The sequence below is a fragment of the Monopterus albus genome, unplaced genomic scaffold (assembly GCF_001952655.1).
Source record: "Monopterus albus unplaced genomic scaffold, M_albus_1.0 scaffold63.1, whole genome shotgun sequence".
Taxonomy (NCBI): domain Eukaryota; kingdom Metazoa; phylum Chordata; class Actinopteri; order Synbranchiformes; family Synbranchidae; genus Monopterus; species Monopterus albus.
The window spans coordinates 179,094-196,832 of NW_018127943.1; the positions used below are offsets into that span (position 1 = coordinate 179,094).

The window sequence follows — 17,739 nt, forward strand, 5'->3', positions numbered from 1 at the left end:
TTCATTTCTCATGTGAAGCTGCAGAAAGAGGCCACAGAGCCCGGAATGCTGGCTGGGTCACATCCGAGGTGCCTAGACTGACTTTCCATGATGTGAGTGTGTCGTGGGGAAGCTTTAAATAGCTGTCTGTTGTTTATTCTTCAGGACCAGAGAAAAGGAGGTTGGCTTTCTCAAGGGAGGACACATTTTTAGTATGGGGGAATCCTGCACTAAAATGTGACACAACACCTAAGAGCAAAAAATGTTTAATGTCCAATTTGAACAGTGCTTTGTGAGGCCATGAACATGGTATGTCTGTTACAGACACTTCAAGCACATTCTTAAAATTTTAGCAGGGCCAGCTGTGGCTCAGGATGTAGAGCGAGTCGTTTCCTAACCGGAGGATTAGCGGTTGGACTCCCGGCTTATCCAGTCAACATTTCAAAGTATCCTTGAGCAAGACACTGAACACCCAGTTGCTCCCAGTAATAATGTGTGTGTTTGAGAGTGCAAATGGGTGAATGGCCAAGTAGTATGAAAGTGCTTTGAGCGTGCTGTAAAGCATAGACAAGTTTTTTTAGAGAGAGCGAGCATGGGAAAAGTGTTAAGGGGTGTGTGTGTGTTGGCACAAGAAATTTATTTTCTCTGTTGATGGTTTATTATAAAATGTGGAGGATTTCAAATTTTGTTTTTGTGCACTAATGAAGATGTAGCCTACCAAACGCCATGTGTGTGGTCAGGCTCATACTGTATTTGCATCACAGTTACTCTGTATGTGTAGACTTGAAATGATTAGATTCCACTGTCTGTGCTTTCTGCCCGTATGTAAGTCTGTTATCTTGTATTATACACTATGACAGCAGCAAGTGTTTCTGATATTATGTACCACAGGTGAATTTGCTCTGGGCAACAGCCTTGGAGGCAACATCTTTGTTTTAGATAGCCCTGGCAATGTAAAGCTAATGGGAGAAAGATGCAGCTATCATCTAGTGCACTACTAGATTTAGAAGGTTATGGTAGAGTGTTGGCACTTGTCATGAGAAGGCTCATTTTGTTGGTTGCTCTGATCTGAGAAAATCCGAATGGAAAATGGGAAAAGCTTTGAATACAGCTCCAATTGCTACAAGGACACAACACACTGAAGGCTCATTGCATCATTTAACTCCCAGGGTTTAACAGCTGTAGCTGAATGAATGTGAATCTGTACAGTGCAGGAAAAAAAAAAAACGGGTGCATGATGAAACCCTTTTTCTGGATATATCCAGGTTTAAAAATAGACTGTCAGGTCAGTCCTGTCACTGAGGTGCTGATGGCAAGTAAGTGGAAGATAAATACTACATATTCAGAAGCTCATTTGAGCCTGAAATCATTCCTTCTGAGCTCTGTGGCACTAATTTAGCTATCCTTAACAGTACCTTAATAATGACTCATCATACTGTTACATATGTTATTGCAAACAGCTCTTTTGTCCCAGAGGTTTCTAATCTGATTGCATTACAGAGCACACAGGCAGAAACACTGTATGTTTATTATAAAAGATGTTGATAGCTGGTGAGACATGATGTAATTATTGAAACTTATTTTGGGATGACCTCCTTACAGTTGTTAAAACAGATCAAATCTATATTTTTATAATATTGATGCATCAAATGATAGTGTGAAAGGGTTCACTTGTAGTGATGTGTAAATAAGCAACTGCTTGGTAGCACATGTACCATATCAAACTTGAAAAATGATATGTCAGTGGTGTGCTCCCAACCTTTCTCTGCCCCCTAGTGGCCAAAAGATATCATTTTAGGTTTAAAATGCCTATTTGGATAGGCCATATAACCCAGCAGTATTTAATGGTGTTTTTCCATTATCACAGGGCAGTCCTGCCAAGTCAGTGCAGTTGTTTTGACTGCACTGTTGATCTTCTGCATCAAGTTCACATGGGGGTGGTGTGAGCCTCTGAGAAGAGACACATAACTCACGATGTTTGTGTGATGTTACTAGCTTGCAATTTGGAGCCCTTGATGCTAGGTGTTATTTTAACCCCTCATCAGAAGATTTTTTTTTTTTTAAGTTTCTTCCAAGCATGTAAAACTAAGAAAATTGATATTGCGAAAAACAAAATTGATTAGACATTTCAACAAATACGCATAAGACATCACAACATTCCAATAGTACATGCTTGAAAGGGAGTAGGAAGAAGTATACACTTATCTAGTCCTACCCCCTTTCTTAGACCATGGTACCATATTGGTAGAAGGATGTTGGAGTTGGAGCTGCCAGGCAAGAGGTCAAGAGGAAGGCCAAAGAGGAGATATATGGATGTGCTAAAAGAGGACATGAAGTTAATTGGGGTGAGAGTAGAGGATGCTGAGGATAAAGTTAGGTGGAAACAGATGATTCGCTGTGGCAACCCCTAATGGGAACAGCCGAAAGAAGAAGAAGAAGAAGAGGTGGCTCAAAAGTACAGTACAAAAATAAATAGATAAGGGGCATCTCTCACTCTTCGATCTGGGCTTGTCTGTTATTGTTCCTGTAGATATGGCATATTGCATTTCTGTGTAAGTCCAGAAAAGATTCTTGGTATCTGCTCTGTTTATGGAGTCATTAGGTGTGAGACAGCAGAGGCTGAGGCTGAATCTATGCCCTCAAAGTACATAAACGTGCAGTGAGTGACAATGGTGCATTATTGATAATGCCAAATTATATCCCCCTTCTCTTTCATTAAACAATTTTTGAATTCCACCTGGTAATAAATTGTTCCTAGCTTTATACATGAACACCAACATTTAATATTCCACTAAATCAAAAAATTTTAACAATTTAGACTGTATGACTGATGCATTAGTCTGATCCCGATATCCAAGTTTATGGACAATTCTTATTGCCCTTTTTTGCAATATGTACAATGACTGAAGTGTACTTTTGTATGTGTTTCCCCAGCTTTCAACACAAAAATCTAAATATGGTAAAATCAATGAACAATACAGAATATGGAGTGTTTTCCAATCCAGAATATGTTTAACCCTTGCCAGTATAGAAATGCTCTTGGCCATTTTGTTTTGTATATTTTTGATGTGAGATTTCCAGCAAATTTTATCATCAACTATAACACCTAGAAATTTGATTTCATACACTTTCTATATTAACTCCCCCTACCCTTAATTGGAGTTGATTATCCAGCCGTCGATTACCAAATACCATAAATTTGGTCTTATCCAAGATGAAGTGAGACACTCCATTTTCAAATTTTTCTGCAGTGAAATAATGGATAAAAAGTAATGTTTAATGTGAGGACGTTCCCTCAGCACAACATTTCAGGTAATTACGTCTCAATGAGCTGGCTCTGTTGAAGGCGGACCTCAGCCTCACTCGACCCTGGGCAGAAGCAGGGCTGAGCCTGAATCAGCACAATTAACCCCTGCTGCTAGAAACAGGTGTAAACGGCGGCTAACCTGTGCCAGCCTCGCTTGGCTCGACTAAAGGAGCCCGTGCTGATGGAACACTATTAGTATTTATGGTTTCACAGCTCTTTTTAATGGCGGTCCCCCACATTGCCTTAATTAAAGAGCCCCAGGACTAATGTCAGAAGAAATGAGTCTGTTTATTGAAAAAAGATAATGGATTTGTTAAGGTTCAGGGAAAATGAGCAAATGGCATCATACCACCCAGCAAAGTCCTGGTACTGAACGAGTAAACAAGTAACTATTGATGATGAGATTTGTATACTGTTGTATGTGTTGAATTTTAATATGCTGTATATTTGTATGGCTGCTGCCTTGGCTAGGCCTCCCTTAAAAAAAAAGATTTTGAACATAGTGGGACTTCCTGGGAAAATAAAAGTTAAATAAAAAATTTGTGAAGTGACGAAATCAGTCTCCAGGTTAGCGGGTCATTGATTGATCGATAAGGTCATACGCTGACTTTGCATTAATTAATCCGGGCACATCATAATCTAAAAAAAATACACATTAATCCCATTAATTCAAATAAGGGTGAACTACAATATACAATGGCTACAATACACAAGATTCGAGCCATGACATAATCAGCCATTACTGATTTACTGAAAAACCTTTTCAAATGAGTCAGGACTGAGAACATAGTGTATATTTGTCTTTTGCACTGCCTGTCGTTGCAGCTCCTGGAGCTGTTTGATAGTGAGGACCCAAGGGAGAGGGACACCCTGAAGACCATCTTGCATCGGATTTATGGAAAGTTCCTGGGCTTGCGAGCCTTCATCAGGAAGCAGATCAACAACATTTTCTTGCAGTGAGTGAAATGTTCAGTTTAAAATGAATGACTTGTTGTCTTTGTGTTGATGTAAACAACATGCTTTTTAATCTACTATTGATGTAATTTGCTTAGTTTTCACAATTTTTCAGTTTTGGTGGAAATATAAACAAGACTGTTCAGTTCTTTATTTTATCTTTTGGCTTCTGCTTTCAGAGTTTAGTTCCTTTGCTCCCGTAGTTCCTGGTACTGTTTGGTCAAAAAAGGGCTCTTACTGGGGTGACTGGTGGCACCATGGTCAAGATGCACACCACATAACTGTGATCTTCATGATTTGAAGACATTTGTTGAATGTCATAACCCTCTCTCTCTCTTTGTTTCCTTTCTCTCTCTAAACTGCCCACTATTAAATAAAAGGCCAAACAATAATCTCTTAGAAAAGATTTGTTACTGAGGATTCTTGTGCAGGTTAAAAACTGTTGTGATTATACAAATAGTTTCCCCTGAGAGAGCTTCGTAGCACTTTTCATTCAGTGAAAGCAACAGACAGATTCAACCCACCTCTCAAAGACAGAGTAAAGAAACGAGTGAGTGCAGATGGAGATATCAGATTTCCAACAACAGTGTGTTGACTCTTTGTGGCTCCTGTTGCTGCATGACAATGGGTTTTAGATGATTGGAACTGGGAACACTTGATGTCATTTCCAGCAAACAAGGTGGCAAAACGGGTGCACCCCCTTTGACCATCTGCCACTGAGGATAAAAATAGTGCCACAGTTGTCAGGCTCTGTTTGTACATGCCATCGGTGCACAGTGAGATGGAAATGGGTTACCAGACAGTAGATAATATATGGATGATTGCGTCATTGTTAAGTCTTTAGGTTTCCAGCTAAATATTGTTAATTTTTCCAGGTAACTCTTGTTAATTTATGTAAACACGACTTCTTGTCAGTTAAAGAAAAGGCCTATTTTCTATAAGCCAGTGCAGGCAGACAGCTACATTTTTTGGAATCAATTTAAACTTTATGTAAAGTATGTATGTAGAGTTTATTTGCTTCACAAGCATCATGGGACACCAGTGACATTTTATTTAGAAAACCCAACTTCCAAATCAGGGTGGCACTTTTAAAAAGGAGCGCAGTGCTGTGAGTAGACTGAATCAGTTGTTCTGATTAGTGTGCTCTGTTTTTAGAGCTGTGATGTTGTGATCATGATTTCTGTTGGCGCTGTGTTTGCTGCTGTTGCAGGTTCATTTATGAAACGGAGCACTTCAATGGAGTTGCTGAGCTGCTAGAAATCCTGGGAAGGTAAGTAATGATATATAGTCAGGTGACAAAGTTTGTCATCATGTAGAATAGAGTTGCAATGACTGATATTTTCCAAACCACAGCACAGTATTTTCTGTAGTTTGAGCTTCCTCAGTGTGTGTAAAAATCTTTGTCTTTCAGACTGTGGTTTGGATAAAAGAATAAATCTGAATTTATCACAAATATTGAAAATAATTATTAGTTGCAGTTCTAATATGGACAAAACAACACTGCACAACAATCACTAATGAATTTAATTACCAATGTGACAAAAACCAGGTCTTTGCTTTGTCACAGCTTTGCTTTGGACAGTTTCATTTTTTACACGGGCAGAATGTTACATGTGCCCAATGACGTGGACATCTGTGCTCTCTTGCAGACCAAAACTAAACGGTGGCTCAGGCTCTTCTCTTCTGTATTTTTGCTGCTCTCCATATTTCACTGATCCTGCAGTGTTTGGTTTGGGCTGCTGATTTGTCTGTCTGTTTGGTAATCTACCTGCTCTGTTGTTTCTCTGTTTACAGTATCATCAATGGGTTTGCTTTGCCTCTGAAGGCAGAGCACAAGCAATTCTTGGTGAAGGTGCTTATACCGTTACACACAGCTAAAGGACTGGCCCTTTTCCATGCACAGGTAGGAAAAACAGTCATTCATTTTGGCTGCATATCCTGCCATGTAACATCTTTTTATTCTTGAGCTGCTGATCTGATTAAATTTGATTTGTGTCATAGCAGTTGTTAGGGATTGTTTTTCAAGGATTAACCACTGTCATGATGAAATCACTGTACTATGGCATCTTCTAGTGGCTTTGACGTGGAAATGCACTGCTTCACTGATCATTATTGCTTTAGTGTATTTTCAATTTCTTTAAATTATCACAGTGGAAATGTAAAAGGTTGTCAGTTTTTTGTTGGGTTGGTTTTACCTTGACTTTATCTAACTGCTAAAGTTTACTCAGATGGGCTTTGCTGTAATGAGCTGTTACCGGGTTTCTGTTCGTCAGTGTTTTGGGTACAGAGTTTAAATGTACCTTTTTTTTCTTTTGTGTTTCTCAGCTGGCGTACTGTGTGGTGCAGTTCCTGGAGAAGGATCCTGCGCTCACTGAGCCGGTACTTTTTTAGAAAATCATTCCTCCCCCTCAAAGCACAACGCTCAAGCACTAAATTGGTCTGAACTGCAGAGAAATGTGTAGCGTGTGCTACCAACCACCCACTCAAACAGACTATTAAATGATTTTTTTTTTTTTTTGTCCTCACATGAAAGACGGATTCTAAAAAAAATTCTTTGTTTTCTGTGCAGGTAATTCACGGTCTGCTCAAGTTTTGGCCTAAAACCTGCAGTCAGAAAGAGGTATTTTGGCTGTACACGTATGACTGTATTTTGAGCCAGATTTTAATATATTGCTTCATCTTCTGCACCTTGTGTCCAATTAGGTGATGTTCCTGGGTGAAATTGAGGAGGTTCTGGATGTGATTGAGCCAACACAATTCAAGAAAATCCAGGAGGCTTTGTTCAACCAGATCTCTAGATGTGTGGCCAATCCACATTTTCAGGTACACTTCAAACAAATAAACATACAGAGGTATATAGACAGTTTGTTCCAAGGCTTCAAATCATTCTACAGCCTTAGTCTTTGTCCATAAAACAGGGTTCACACACCCACATCTATGGGAAGTTTCCTTTTTTACTTAGCTTTCTCTCCTCTTTCATTGTTGAGTCCTTTGAACCAACAATAAGTGAGTCAGCAGGTGCACCAAGGGGTTTCCTGTAATCACAGGCATTCTTATATTTGCCATCTTAAAACACTTAAGTCATAACCTCCAACAACAAAAATGTTGCACAAATCAAAATGATAGATTATACAAGCAAACTATGTTTGGGATGGATCAAATGCAAAAACATCAACCACTATATACTGCAAATCCACATGAATAAATGTCTATGAATATGTAAACATCAGGTCACTCTAGTGTAACACAAAACTCAAATGATAAGAAAAGTGTTCTACAAGCAGTTACAGAAAGGAGACAAGTCAAGTTCTTCATTTACATTAGGAGGCAATGCAGCCACCACCACACAGTGGCCTCCACACTTCTTATACAGTTGAATCAACACCTCCCTAAAAGTTTTAGCTAGGTGTACCTAATAAACTGACAACCACGTGTATTTTCCTCCTCCACATGTTCAGGCCTGAAGTGAATTCACCAGATAAAAACCCTTTTGTGCGTGTCTGTCCCCACAGGTGGCAGAGCGAGCGCTTTATTTCTGGAATAACGAGTATATTCTCAGCCTCATTGAGGAGAACATCGACAAGATCCTTCCCATCATGTTCGGTAGCCTGTACAAAATCTCCAAAGAGCACTGGAACCAGTACGTTCTCTCACAAACGAGACTTTCTTCTGGTCAAGCAGTCCGAATAACTTAACATTCATTCACACACACAGTAAAGTGTTCAAATGCATTGCCATGGTAACACCAGGGGTATTCAGATCCTCTGCTGTATAAAGAAAACCTGCCATGTTAGGAAGAGAATCGATTTATTATTGTCACGTGCTATATGAAGAGAAGCCACAAATGACACTGTTTGTATAAATAGTTACAGTATGGACTCGTGTGTGTTGTCCACATTTATATGAGTTGAGAGGTTTACATTCTCTTTTTTCTGGTGTATTTAAAAGGTCACTTTACCCAGATAACACCAAAACTTCTCAGTTAACCTTAATGCTTAATGCTGTGTTGGGTGTTAGGTTTCATAGTGGTGTTACTGATGTCAGCATCTGTGCTGCGTTGCAGGACAATCGTAGCTCTGGTCTACAATGTGCTGAAGACGCTGATGGAGATGAACTGCACACTGTTTGATGAGTTGACTTCCTCCTATAAAGCAGAAAGGCAACAGTGAGTAGCAAAAACAGGGCAGAATTTTGACCAAATACTCATGTTGTTTGTCTTCTGCTGGGCCATTGTTGAGATAAAGGGTTTTACTGAAGCTAGGGATGTTAAGAAAAATGCTAAAAGACTTTCAAGGTACTGCTGTGTATTTGAACACTGATATTGCAGATTATCACTTCAAATCAGGTTCACAGCTTTTAGTGAAGCCAGCCGGCTGTGTCTGCCTTGGCTGAAACTGTCAGTGGAAACAGTGAGAGAAAACAGGTAACAAGTGTGGACTAACCCTTATTTCTCGTGGCTGGACAGGCTTGCATTGATGGTAGTACATGAGCAGCCAAGTCATGAAAGCCGTGATAAAGAAATTAGAGCATTTTGCACAACAACACAGATTTATAAAAGGCAGAAGTAATGCTCCTTCAGAAAACAGCAATATCACAAGATCATTTTATAGCATTTAGCTATTGCCAAAGAGGATTAAGATCAGTGTTGGCCGTTAACAACAGCTAATGGAGAAAAAAATCGTTCATGAAGCAGCTGTAGGTAGCTATGAAATAAATTACTTAGACTATGTCGTGCTAAGGCCACAACCTGTTACTTTAAGTAACATTGGTTATTTTACATGGAGTGCAGCCGTTGTTGTATAGAGTTCAAAAGAAGCAGTGTTAATCAAGGAACAGCCAAACTAGGTCAGCGGCATCTTGTTTTACTGCCATGAGTGTTTCAGTATCTCTAATAAGCATAAATATAAATAATTTTTAAATCAGTTTCTGTGACTTTAGGTCCATTGTTAGAACATTGTTTCTGCTTATTTTGGTCACCATTACAATTGGTGTTTTTGTATTGGTTCCCCTTTTTGATAAATACTTGATGCACATCAAGTTGTGGTGTTTTAGGATTGACTTCAATACTGTGGATATGTTTGACCTCTAGTCTGGGACTAAATAGGGGCATTGCAAAAACAAACTGCTGCTGCTTTGGTTCTGCTGGGTTTTTTTTCCCAATGCAAACATAAATAAAAGTATTCAAATGTTGTCTTCCCAGGGAGAAGAAGAAGGAGCAGGAGAGGCATGAGCTGTGGAAGAAGCTGGATGAGCTGAGGCTCAGCAACACTGCTGTGGTCCAGAACAACAACCACGGTCTCCAGAGTGTCCATAACAACAACAGTAATAATAACAATAATCATGACAACCAGGAGAAGAGCATTGCTGCTGCTGCTGCTGCAGATCCTGGCGTCAGCGGGACAGCCAGTGAGAACACCCCATGTGCCAAATGACACCAGATGTCAGGTTTTTTAAATTTCACAATGGTTTGACACCGTGTTCAGGACCATCGGGGGAGGATTAAGGGACATGGAAAAATACAAATTAGGCCTCAACAGTATATTAAATCTTCTTCGAATGACCTAGAATGCCAGCATTTCTTTGACAGCAACATCAATTTAAACTTCAGACTGTCTTTGGGTGTTACAGTGTGACTGCAGTATAGTGTTTGATTAAAGATTTATCCTTTCACATTTAGTTTCTTAACTGAAAATGATTTTGTTATATTCACTGTATGATACATGGAAGGGGCAAAAATAATGACTTGAATTTAATGTTTCAGACTGTGCTGCACTTAGACGAGAGCTATTTAAAGAGGTCTTTTTTTAATGTGCTTTTTCACATCACTGCCAACACTTGGGTGCAAAACCTTAAGCTTTTGCTTTTGTGAGTATTTGGAGCAAATGGGACCAGACCCAAAATTAGACATTTAGTGTCCTTTGATGTAGATAAAAGTGCAGTTGTCAGGAGCAGCAGCTAAAAGACAGTCGCATCCCATTAGAGAGGCAGAATGGGAAGAACATGGCCAAAAACGATTCCGTCTTAATCCCAAATATGGACTGATAACTCTATAAATCACTGGAGTGTTAAACATTTTTATCTGGTGACAACATGAAGCTAACATGTTTAGATTATTTACAATAAGTATTGCGAGAGGGCTGTTAAACTATTTGTTTAAAACAGTAGGTTTAACATAAAAGTATATGAGACCTACAGTACTATATTTTTTCCAGAGTATAGACAAATATTTTTGAATATAGATTGATTATGATGGGGTGTAAAATATGTTTAAGTGCATATCTGATTAGTGCGTATGTCCCTCCCTGTATGTTAGTTTGGAGGCTGTTTGAAGGAAAATACAATCAAAGCTTATATGACCATAAATGTTTCTCTTTCAAAGCAGAAAAGCAAAGACACTCTGGCCACTTATGTAGTTTTTTTTATAATACACAGGAGGCTGATTTTGAGTATTCATAAAATCTTGAGTTTTTATACCCAAACAAGGTTCCTGGGATGATGTAGTGATATCAAGTAAATGATGCTTAATACAAGAAAATCCCACAAGTAATTTTTACCAGCAGTGTCAGATCACTTGTCTCTTCTGTCCAGACTCTATAATCTTGGCTTTGCTTTTGTTCTCTGGCTTCTGATGTTTTAGTAAGCCTGTGTTCATAAACTTAATGTGCCTGCTATATAGATCATATAAATAACTTATTAGTGCTTAAATGGAATGGTTTCCCTCTGAACCTGTGTCTGCTCTCCTCAGGTTCAGTGTTTGTTTTTTTTTAGCCCAGTCTTTTGCGATGCCTTTCTGTCAGTACAGCATTCCAGCACAGAAACTGCGTGGGGAACCTGTTTTGTATTCACAGATCCTATTTAGGTTTCAGTATCAAATAAAATCTACTTTATCTTTCCCAAAGAACAACTACCTTTTTGTTTTGTTTGTTTTTTTCCCCCCTCCCATTGTGTGTTGAATTTGCAGTGCATCATGGAGGTCAACAGATGGCGCAAGGTCATTTCTTCTGCCTGTCACCGGCACAGAGCTCCTGGGCCACTGTAAAGAAGAGCTGTTATTCCTGGTCTCTTAATGAGACACAAGTTTCTTTGAGTGTTGATCTTTTCATACTCTAATATGTTCATACACACACACAGTATAAACTTTTTAAATTGGTTTGTCTTATTGAAAAAGATTTTTTGGAAATGTTGGAGGACAGGCCTGAGTACAGCAGCAGAAACTAGACAAATGCATTTCCTGAAGAAAATGCATGTGGATGCTGATTTCTGAAGAATCACCCTGAAAATGCTCAAATGAGGTGAAGGCTGAGATGCAATGCTGATGAAAAGAAAATGTTGAATTATGTAAGATGAAAAGAAAAGCTGAAGTTGGGACTCAGCATCCACACAATTAATATAGGCTGATTTTATTTAGAATAAACCTACAACTTTACTCCCATAAGGTGAGGACTGACAAGATGCAGCTTTTTGTCTCTGTCCAACATGGTCGCCACGGCAACTTATAGTACCAGTTTGCTGCCGTAGCACCTCCAGATACTCTTAAAGGAAGTATTGAAGGGACTTAGCTCTCTCTCTCTCTCTCTCTCTCTCTCTCTCACTGCCTGTCTGTTCAGCACACCCACCATGGCCATATATTTTGTGTTAGTCTCATGTCCTACGGGGGTGGAATTTAGTTGTTAACCATCTGACTTACACATGCCCCTCACCCGTTTACCAGGGTCACACACAGTCAGTGAATCTGTTGGGTATTGTAATAGTCCTGCACTGCTTTGGTTACTTGGATAAACTCTGCCTGAAGCTGCCAGTTCCTCTGTGCTCACTTTATACTCTGAGACATTAGATTAATTGTCTGTACCACTGTTTGGGACACTGGCTTTCTCTAGTGCTCTTTCAGCCCATAGATAATCTGTTAGAGTACATTTAAAATCTTTGGGGGGGGGGGGGCGTCACAGGAATTTTATAAACCAGCACCAAGGACAGCGCACGTTGTTTCGATTTATAAGCTTGTCTTTTTCTGATAAGTGACCAAACTCCCTTCAAAAATCCCAATCCAGCAGGTTAATTTTGCTTTTATAAGAATGAACATAACATTCAATATACCGTGTAGCTCAAGCTGCACTAACTTAAATGTACAAGAGGGAGTCTCACGCTTCAAGTAGGCCTGGTGCGGTTACAGCTTAGCTTTTCGTATGCTCATTAGATTTTCCGGATGTTGGGAGGCCTCGGTTAAGTTGTAGCAGTAATACATTAATATGGGTTTACTGCAATAAACATCTATAAGTTTAGGCTGCTGCTCGCTGTCATTCTGCTTCTTTGGCCACGTGTAACATTGACCTGTATACAAAGTCCCCAAACTCCTTCAAAAAAAAAAAAATTGTGGTAGTGTATGTCTGTCTTTGTTATAAACAAACATGCATCATGAAACTAATTTCTTGAATGTTATCTTCTCCTGGTAATTTTGCCTTAAGTAGAAAGACCTTGTTCCTAAATATAGTTTTTAACATAGGTTCCTACTGCTTTGTCATCTGTTTAAGATTGTCAGCCACAATGTATGTTTATATTACCATATAGCCATCATAGACTGATGAGACAGTTTCACATTTACATTGTCGTTGGACCTGGTTTACACAGTACCAGCCCGGGGTGCGTTTGGGTTCTTGGGAGGGAGCTTGGGAGAGACAGATGGCTTAGATGACTCTAAAGAAAAAAAGCTTGTGGACACCCGGTTTGGTTGTATTTGTCCTATTGTCGTTCTCATCACAGACAGTAGTGATACTATGAAGCCTGATTGTCAAGTACACAAGTTGATGCCATATTGAACGTATTATTGCTGAGTTTTACTCTAACTTTCTTAGAGCAAGATTATACTGTGGGCTGAATTGTCTCAAGGCTAACAGGCTTTGTATGGAAAGAACTCATACAGAGCCAAAAGAACAGCAAAAAGACTCCAGATTTTGGTGAATTAAAAACAACAGTGGTCACCGTATAGGAGGCTACTTGGTTAATTTTACTTTTGAGGTTTTGTTTTACACTACACTGTCGCCAAGTGCTTGCTCAAAGAGGATTTGTTGTGGTTTTCTCTATACTGATGATGAGATCTAGACTTTACTATGTAGTGTGCTGAGATGACTTGTGATTTGGTGCTATACAGATTAATTGAATTGTACGGTCAAGTGTATAGGTTGACACCGTGTAGAATTATTTTCCCAGCCACAGCTGTCGCCTGTGCAGAGGCATAGAAATGTAAACTACTGTCAAAGAAGCATCAGGTATTTCTTAAGCACACTTTATGTAAAATCTTAATTCATGAAAATTGTAACTGAAATAAATGTATAGTGAAAACTACATTGAAGCATGTTTCTGCAGACTGTTACTGATGGATGGGGTCGATGTTGAGGTCAGTGTTTCAGATTCTGGAGTCTTGTGCATCATAGCCAGAATACACATTCAGTTTGTTATAACAGATTATGGTATGTGATTTATGTCACGAAAGTTGTTGTTCAGGGCTCTGTCCAGCACCAAGGACAGCGCACGTTGTTTCATGTATTGTGATTTTAACTATGATATCTGACATATGCAAAAACCACCAACCAGAAAAGGTATCGACAAAACTGATGTTAGAGCAATACAGAGTTAAATGTTTGGAAAAAAAAAGAAGAGATGCCACGTTCAATAGTTTTTCAAAAAGGTAACAGCCGATGAACTACTTGTAAACTCACATAATGAACCACAAACTGGAGAGCAATATGTTTGTCAAACTAATGCTAATGACTTATTTCCAGTGAGTATATAGCTATCAACTGGTTGCTTCAGCTCTACAGTTAATTACTAGCAGAGCTCCACCCAGCTTCCACCTAATGCTGACTCAGCATCCACACTTTTTTGTCAACAAAATTAACTTCATGTAAAAGTATTTGCTGCCTGTTTATCTATGTCTTTGACATGTATACAGGACCCTACTGTGCGCTTGCTTGCTTTCTTTTTGCTTCCTCTTGTCTCTGTGAAAAATCTAAGTAGTGTTTTTTTTTAACCCATGTCAGATGGGCACTTGAATTAAAACAAAACTACTGTAAGTCATTTGTTAATTTTCACTACAGGCATTTTGACTTGAGTTACACGTGTAGCTCATAATGTCATTAACTGCTGCTCTGCGTTGCTGGAATGAGCTGTTCTTAAGGCCATTATTTCCACCTGTGCGTTTTCTGCTATGACAAGTCTATATGCTGTGAAAAAGGTATATGAGTGATATGAATAACTGGCCTTCAAACTAAGCCGTGACAGAAACCTGCCCAGGGTCGTGTGAGAATGGCATTGTCTAAAAGCCATTTGCACTGCATTTTGGTGAACCAAGCAAATCAAAAATAGAGTATTTTTGTTTGTTTTTTTTACTCATTATAATAGAATAAGCGCAGGGGTTAGGGTACCAATAACCTCAAGCGGTTGAAGTAGGACCAGCTTTTCTTCTAACGGTCGAGTTAACCCTTCTAAAAATTGGTCATGGGTGAGTGGATATTATTAACCCCTGACTAACATGACTAAGTCACATGTTTTAAAGAGGTTCGTCTTTGTATTAAAACAAGTCAGGATTTCCTGCTCTGCTACTGAAAATAAACACAAGTCAGGATTTCCTGCTCTGCTCCTGAAAATAAACAACATTTTAACTAATTTGAACATGTGATGATACTGTCATTTTACTGGAGAGGAAAGTCATTACTCACCACTGCCCACATGACCATTGCTTTTGTTTTTTCAAAGAGAATAGTCTCCCAGGAAACATGTTTACACAACTATACCCCTCTGTGACTAGGAGAAATGATTCATTAAGTTTATTTATATAAGTGATTCCAGTGCAGTAATAACATTCTATAATCTGCTACTTCTTCTTCCAGATGTTTTTCTGCATCAGCCTGGGTTTTCTTGTTGCTTGGGCCCCAAACACTGTCGTGTCCTTCCTCTTCATTTTCCACAATGGGCAGTGGTACATGGCTCCTGAGGGCTTTGTATTTCCCGCACGCTCTAATTCTCTGTGATTTATCACTGTTGTTGCTGGTGTGCCAATGATGATGACAGTCAATATGCAGAGGAGCAAGATGTTAAAACAACCATGTGCATGAATTGTGATAGAGGCCACACTCAGAGTTCAGAGATGAATAGGATATAGGACAACAACAAATGGCTCAGATCTGATATAGAAAAATTTGATTTGGTTTGTTCACACCTCCATGAAAAAAATCTGATCTGAGTCGCAGAATATAATTTGGGTAATTTCAGCAGGTAATGTGAGCATAGCCATTGAGACCCTGTTTTTCAGAGGCGCTGCCTGTTAAATCATCTCACCCTCATTAGCCTGGAAATGGCGGTGAAGCCGCAGGCTGGATGGGACGGACAGGGATCTCTTTATGGGGGGGAAGCTGCCTCGTTGGAGTGTAACAGCACAGGCAGGGAGAGGGCGTATGGGCTGATGTTGAGGGGTTGGGAATGGAGGGTGGGAGGTTTTGGGTTTGGATCAGACTGGAACTACAGGCCCAGGTCAGGCACAAAAACCCCTCTCATGTTTTGCATTCCAGCCAGGCCTCCACTGTTCCAACCCTCATTAGCACCAGTTAAATAAAGGTATGCAGGACAGAAGTCGTCATTCTGCAGGCGCTCCCTAGCATGTTCACAGCAGAGACCTCAAAGTGGGACACAGACTGCTTCATCCCCACTTTGCAAAGGGAAGACTACCAACTGATTACACAAACTGCAACACAGGATAGCAGGGGTTTGCGGGATTGCTCGGAGACATCACCATGGACACTCCAGATTATTGGACTGCAGCAATGAGGAGAGAAAGCTATGATGAGGCTGCTGCTTCAATACATCCTGTGAGTATCGATCCACCATGCAAAGGCGATGGTGAATAAGATCCTGTTGGTGACGACCACTGATTGTGACTCAGTGTGAGATGCTGGCTGTCAACTGATCCAGAATCAAGAACAGGACATTGTTAACCAGGTGCTCTGTATATTTGAGAGATATGAATGCTGTTGCATAAATAAAAGACCATCAATGACAAGAAGAGAAACATTTAATCTATACAAAGAACATTTAATTTCATTGTTGAGAAGCAAAAGCTCCTCCTTCATTACAGAAAAGACAAATCTAAAGACATATGAACAGTACTGGTTGTGTACATACACAGAGAGGATCCAATACCTCTCAGGGAAGCGCTTGCGAGCACCTAGGACTCAGAGGAGCTGTAGGTAGGTCACCCTGATTCTGTCTTGGTCCTGGTCCATCACGAGTTGCTGGCTTTGTGTGCCAGCCTGGCTCTGGCTGCACAGACAGAGAGATGCTTTGTCAAAGGCTTTCTTTCCCTTTGTCTTTGATTTTGTTTAACCCAGTAATCCCAGTTTGTCCAGCAATTAGAGCACTAAAGCAGCAACAGTGACATGGAAAATCATTCTGTTTTGCCTTACATTGATTAACAAAACAGCGTTCCTGTTGGGAAAACTAAAAGACAAATTAAAGATTTGGGTTGATAATTTTATGTTGTATGTCCTGACTGAAATGAGTGTCATGGCATTTTGTACAGGCATTTTTGTCCCCAGAGGATGAATCCTAATGACTCTGGTGACCCCTTCACTTTTCTCAGATCAAATTTTAATTGGTCAATACTTTGAGTTATGACAAAAAACTAATCTCATTAGCCTCAGTTGAATTTTGTCCCGTTCTCCCATCATTTATAGGGCCTTATCCTGCAGACTGTCACAGGGGGTCTGGAGCTACTCCCAGCTGACACTGGGTGAAAAGAGGGGTGGTTAGTGTAGTTATAAGTTAGAATTTTGACATAAATTATAGTTTAATTTACCGTTTAACTTTATGAGAACTCAAAGTTATGAAATTCTTAAACAATTCTGGATTTATCCTTTTGAGTCCATATTCCATTTATTTCCACGCGTTTACCTGGAAATTATGGCTTTTGATATTTTCAACTCAAAATGAAAATGCATCGGACTTAAACGGTTTTTCATTTAATTGCTTTGTCAAATGAGTACTTTTAAAAATCTATGAATGAATGGTCTGACCTGAAGCTCTGGTCCAAATCACACTAAAGCCTTTTGTTTTACTATGAAGGGCTTGTTGTTGCTAGTCAACATGTAATCCACTCTCAGTCCAGCTGCACCAAATTTTAGTTTCCACTGCACTCCAAAGTTTGTTCAGATTTTTAGTGTACCTTGTTTACGTTGTCATGATTAGAGGATGGAACGTATTCAGTGCACATGACATTTTGCTACTAAAGACACTGTACTGACAAATTACCTAAATTTTATTTGCACACATTCGACTGTCCTCATTGATTTGTGACACACAAACCGAAGCAAATGAAAACAAACAGGTCAGTTGTTTGATAAGAAGTGTCACCTTCAACCAACAGTACTTAACAACAAAAAAAAGTCAAAAATCCTCCAATCCTCCTCCTGTTTTATATTTTTGTTTATAAAGCATCATAATACAAGTCACAG

At 39.5% G+C, this 17,739-nt stretch overlaps 2 protein-coding genes across 2 annotated transcripts in view; both read left to right on the plus strand.

Moving 5' to 3' along the window:
• ppp2r5a (protein phosphatase 2, regulatory subunit B', alpha isoform) overlaps positions 1–10,641 on the plus strand; it is a 29,320-nt gene extending 18,679 nt beyond the window's left edge. Inside the window, exons 6-14 of the mRNA XM_020603948.1 lie at positions 4,112–4,242; positions 5,451–5,510; positions 6,035–6,143; positions 6,566–6,619; positions 6,810–6,860; positions 6,944–7,063; positions 7,753–7,880; positions 8,304–8,405; positions 9,441–10,641. Coding sequence (XP_020459604.1) covers positions 4,112–4,242; positions 5,451–5,510; positions 6,035–6,143; positions 6,566–6,619; positions 6,810–6,860; positions 6,944–7,063; positions 7,753–7,880; positions 8,304–8,405; positions 9,441–9,672 — 987 coding nt within the window. The 3' untranslated portion in view covers positions 9,673–10,641. The remainder of the gene's footprint in view (positions 1–4,111; positions 4,243–5,450; positions 5,511–6,034; positions 6,144–6,565; positions 6,620–6,809; positions 6,861–6,943; positions 7,064–7,752; positions 7,881–8,303; positions 8,406–9,440) is intronic.
• A 5,280-nt stretch (positions 10,642–15,921) lies between these two features.
• The window catches only part of LOC109962285 (rho GTPase-activating protein 20-like), an 11,707-nt gene continuing 9,889 nt past the window's right edge, over positions 15,922–17,739 (plus strand). Inside the window, exon 1 of the mRNA XM_020603864.1 lies at positions 15,922–16,098. Within this exon, the coding sequence (XP_020459520.1) occupies positions 16,024–16,098 (75 nt within the window). The 5' untranslated portion in view covers positions 15,922–16,023. The remainder of the gene's footprint in view (positions 16,099–17,739) is intronic.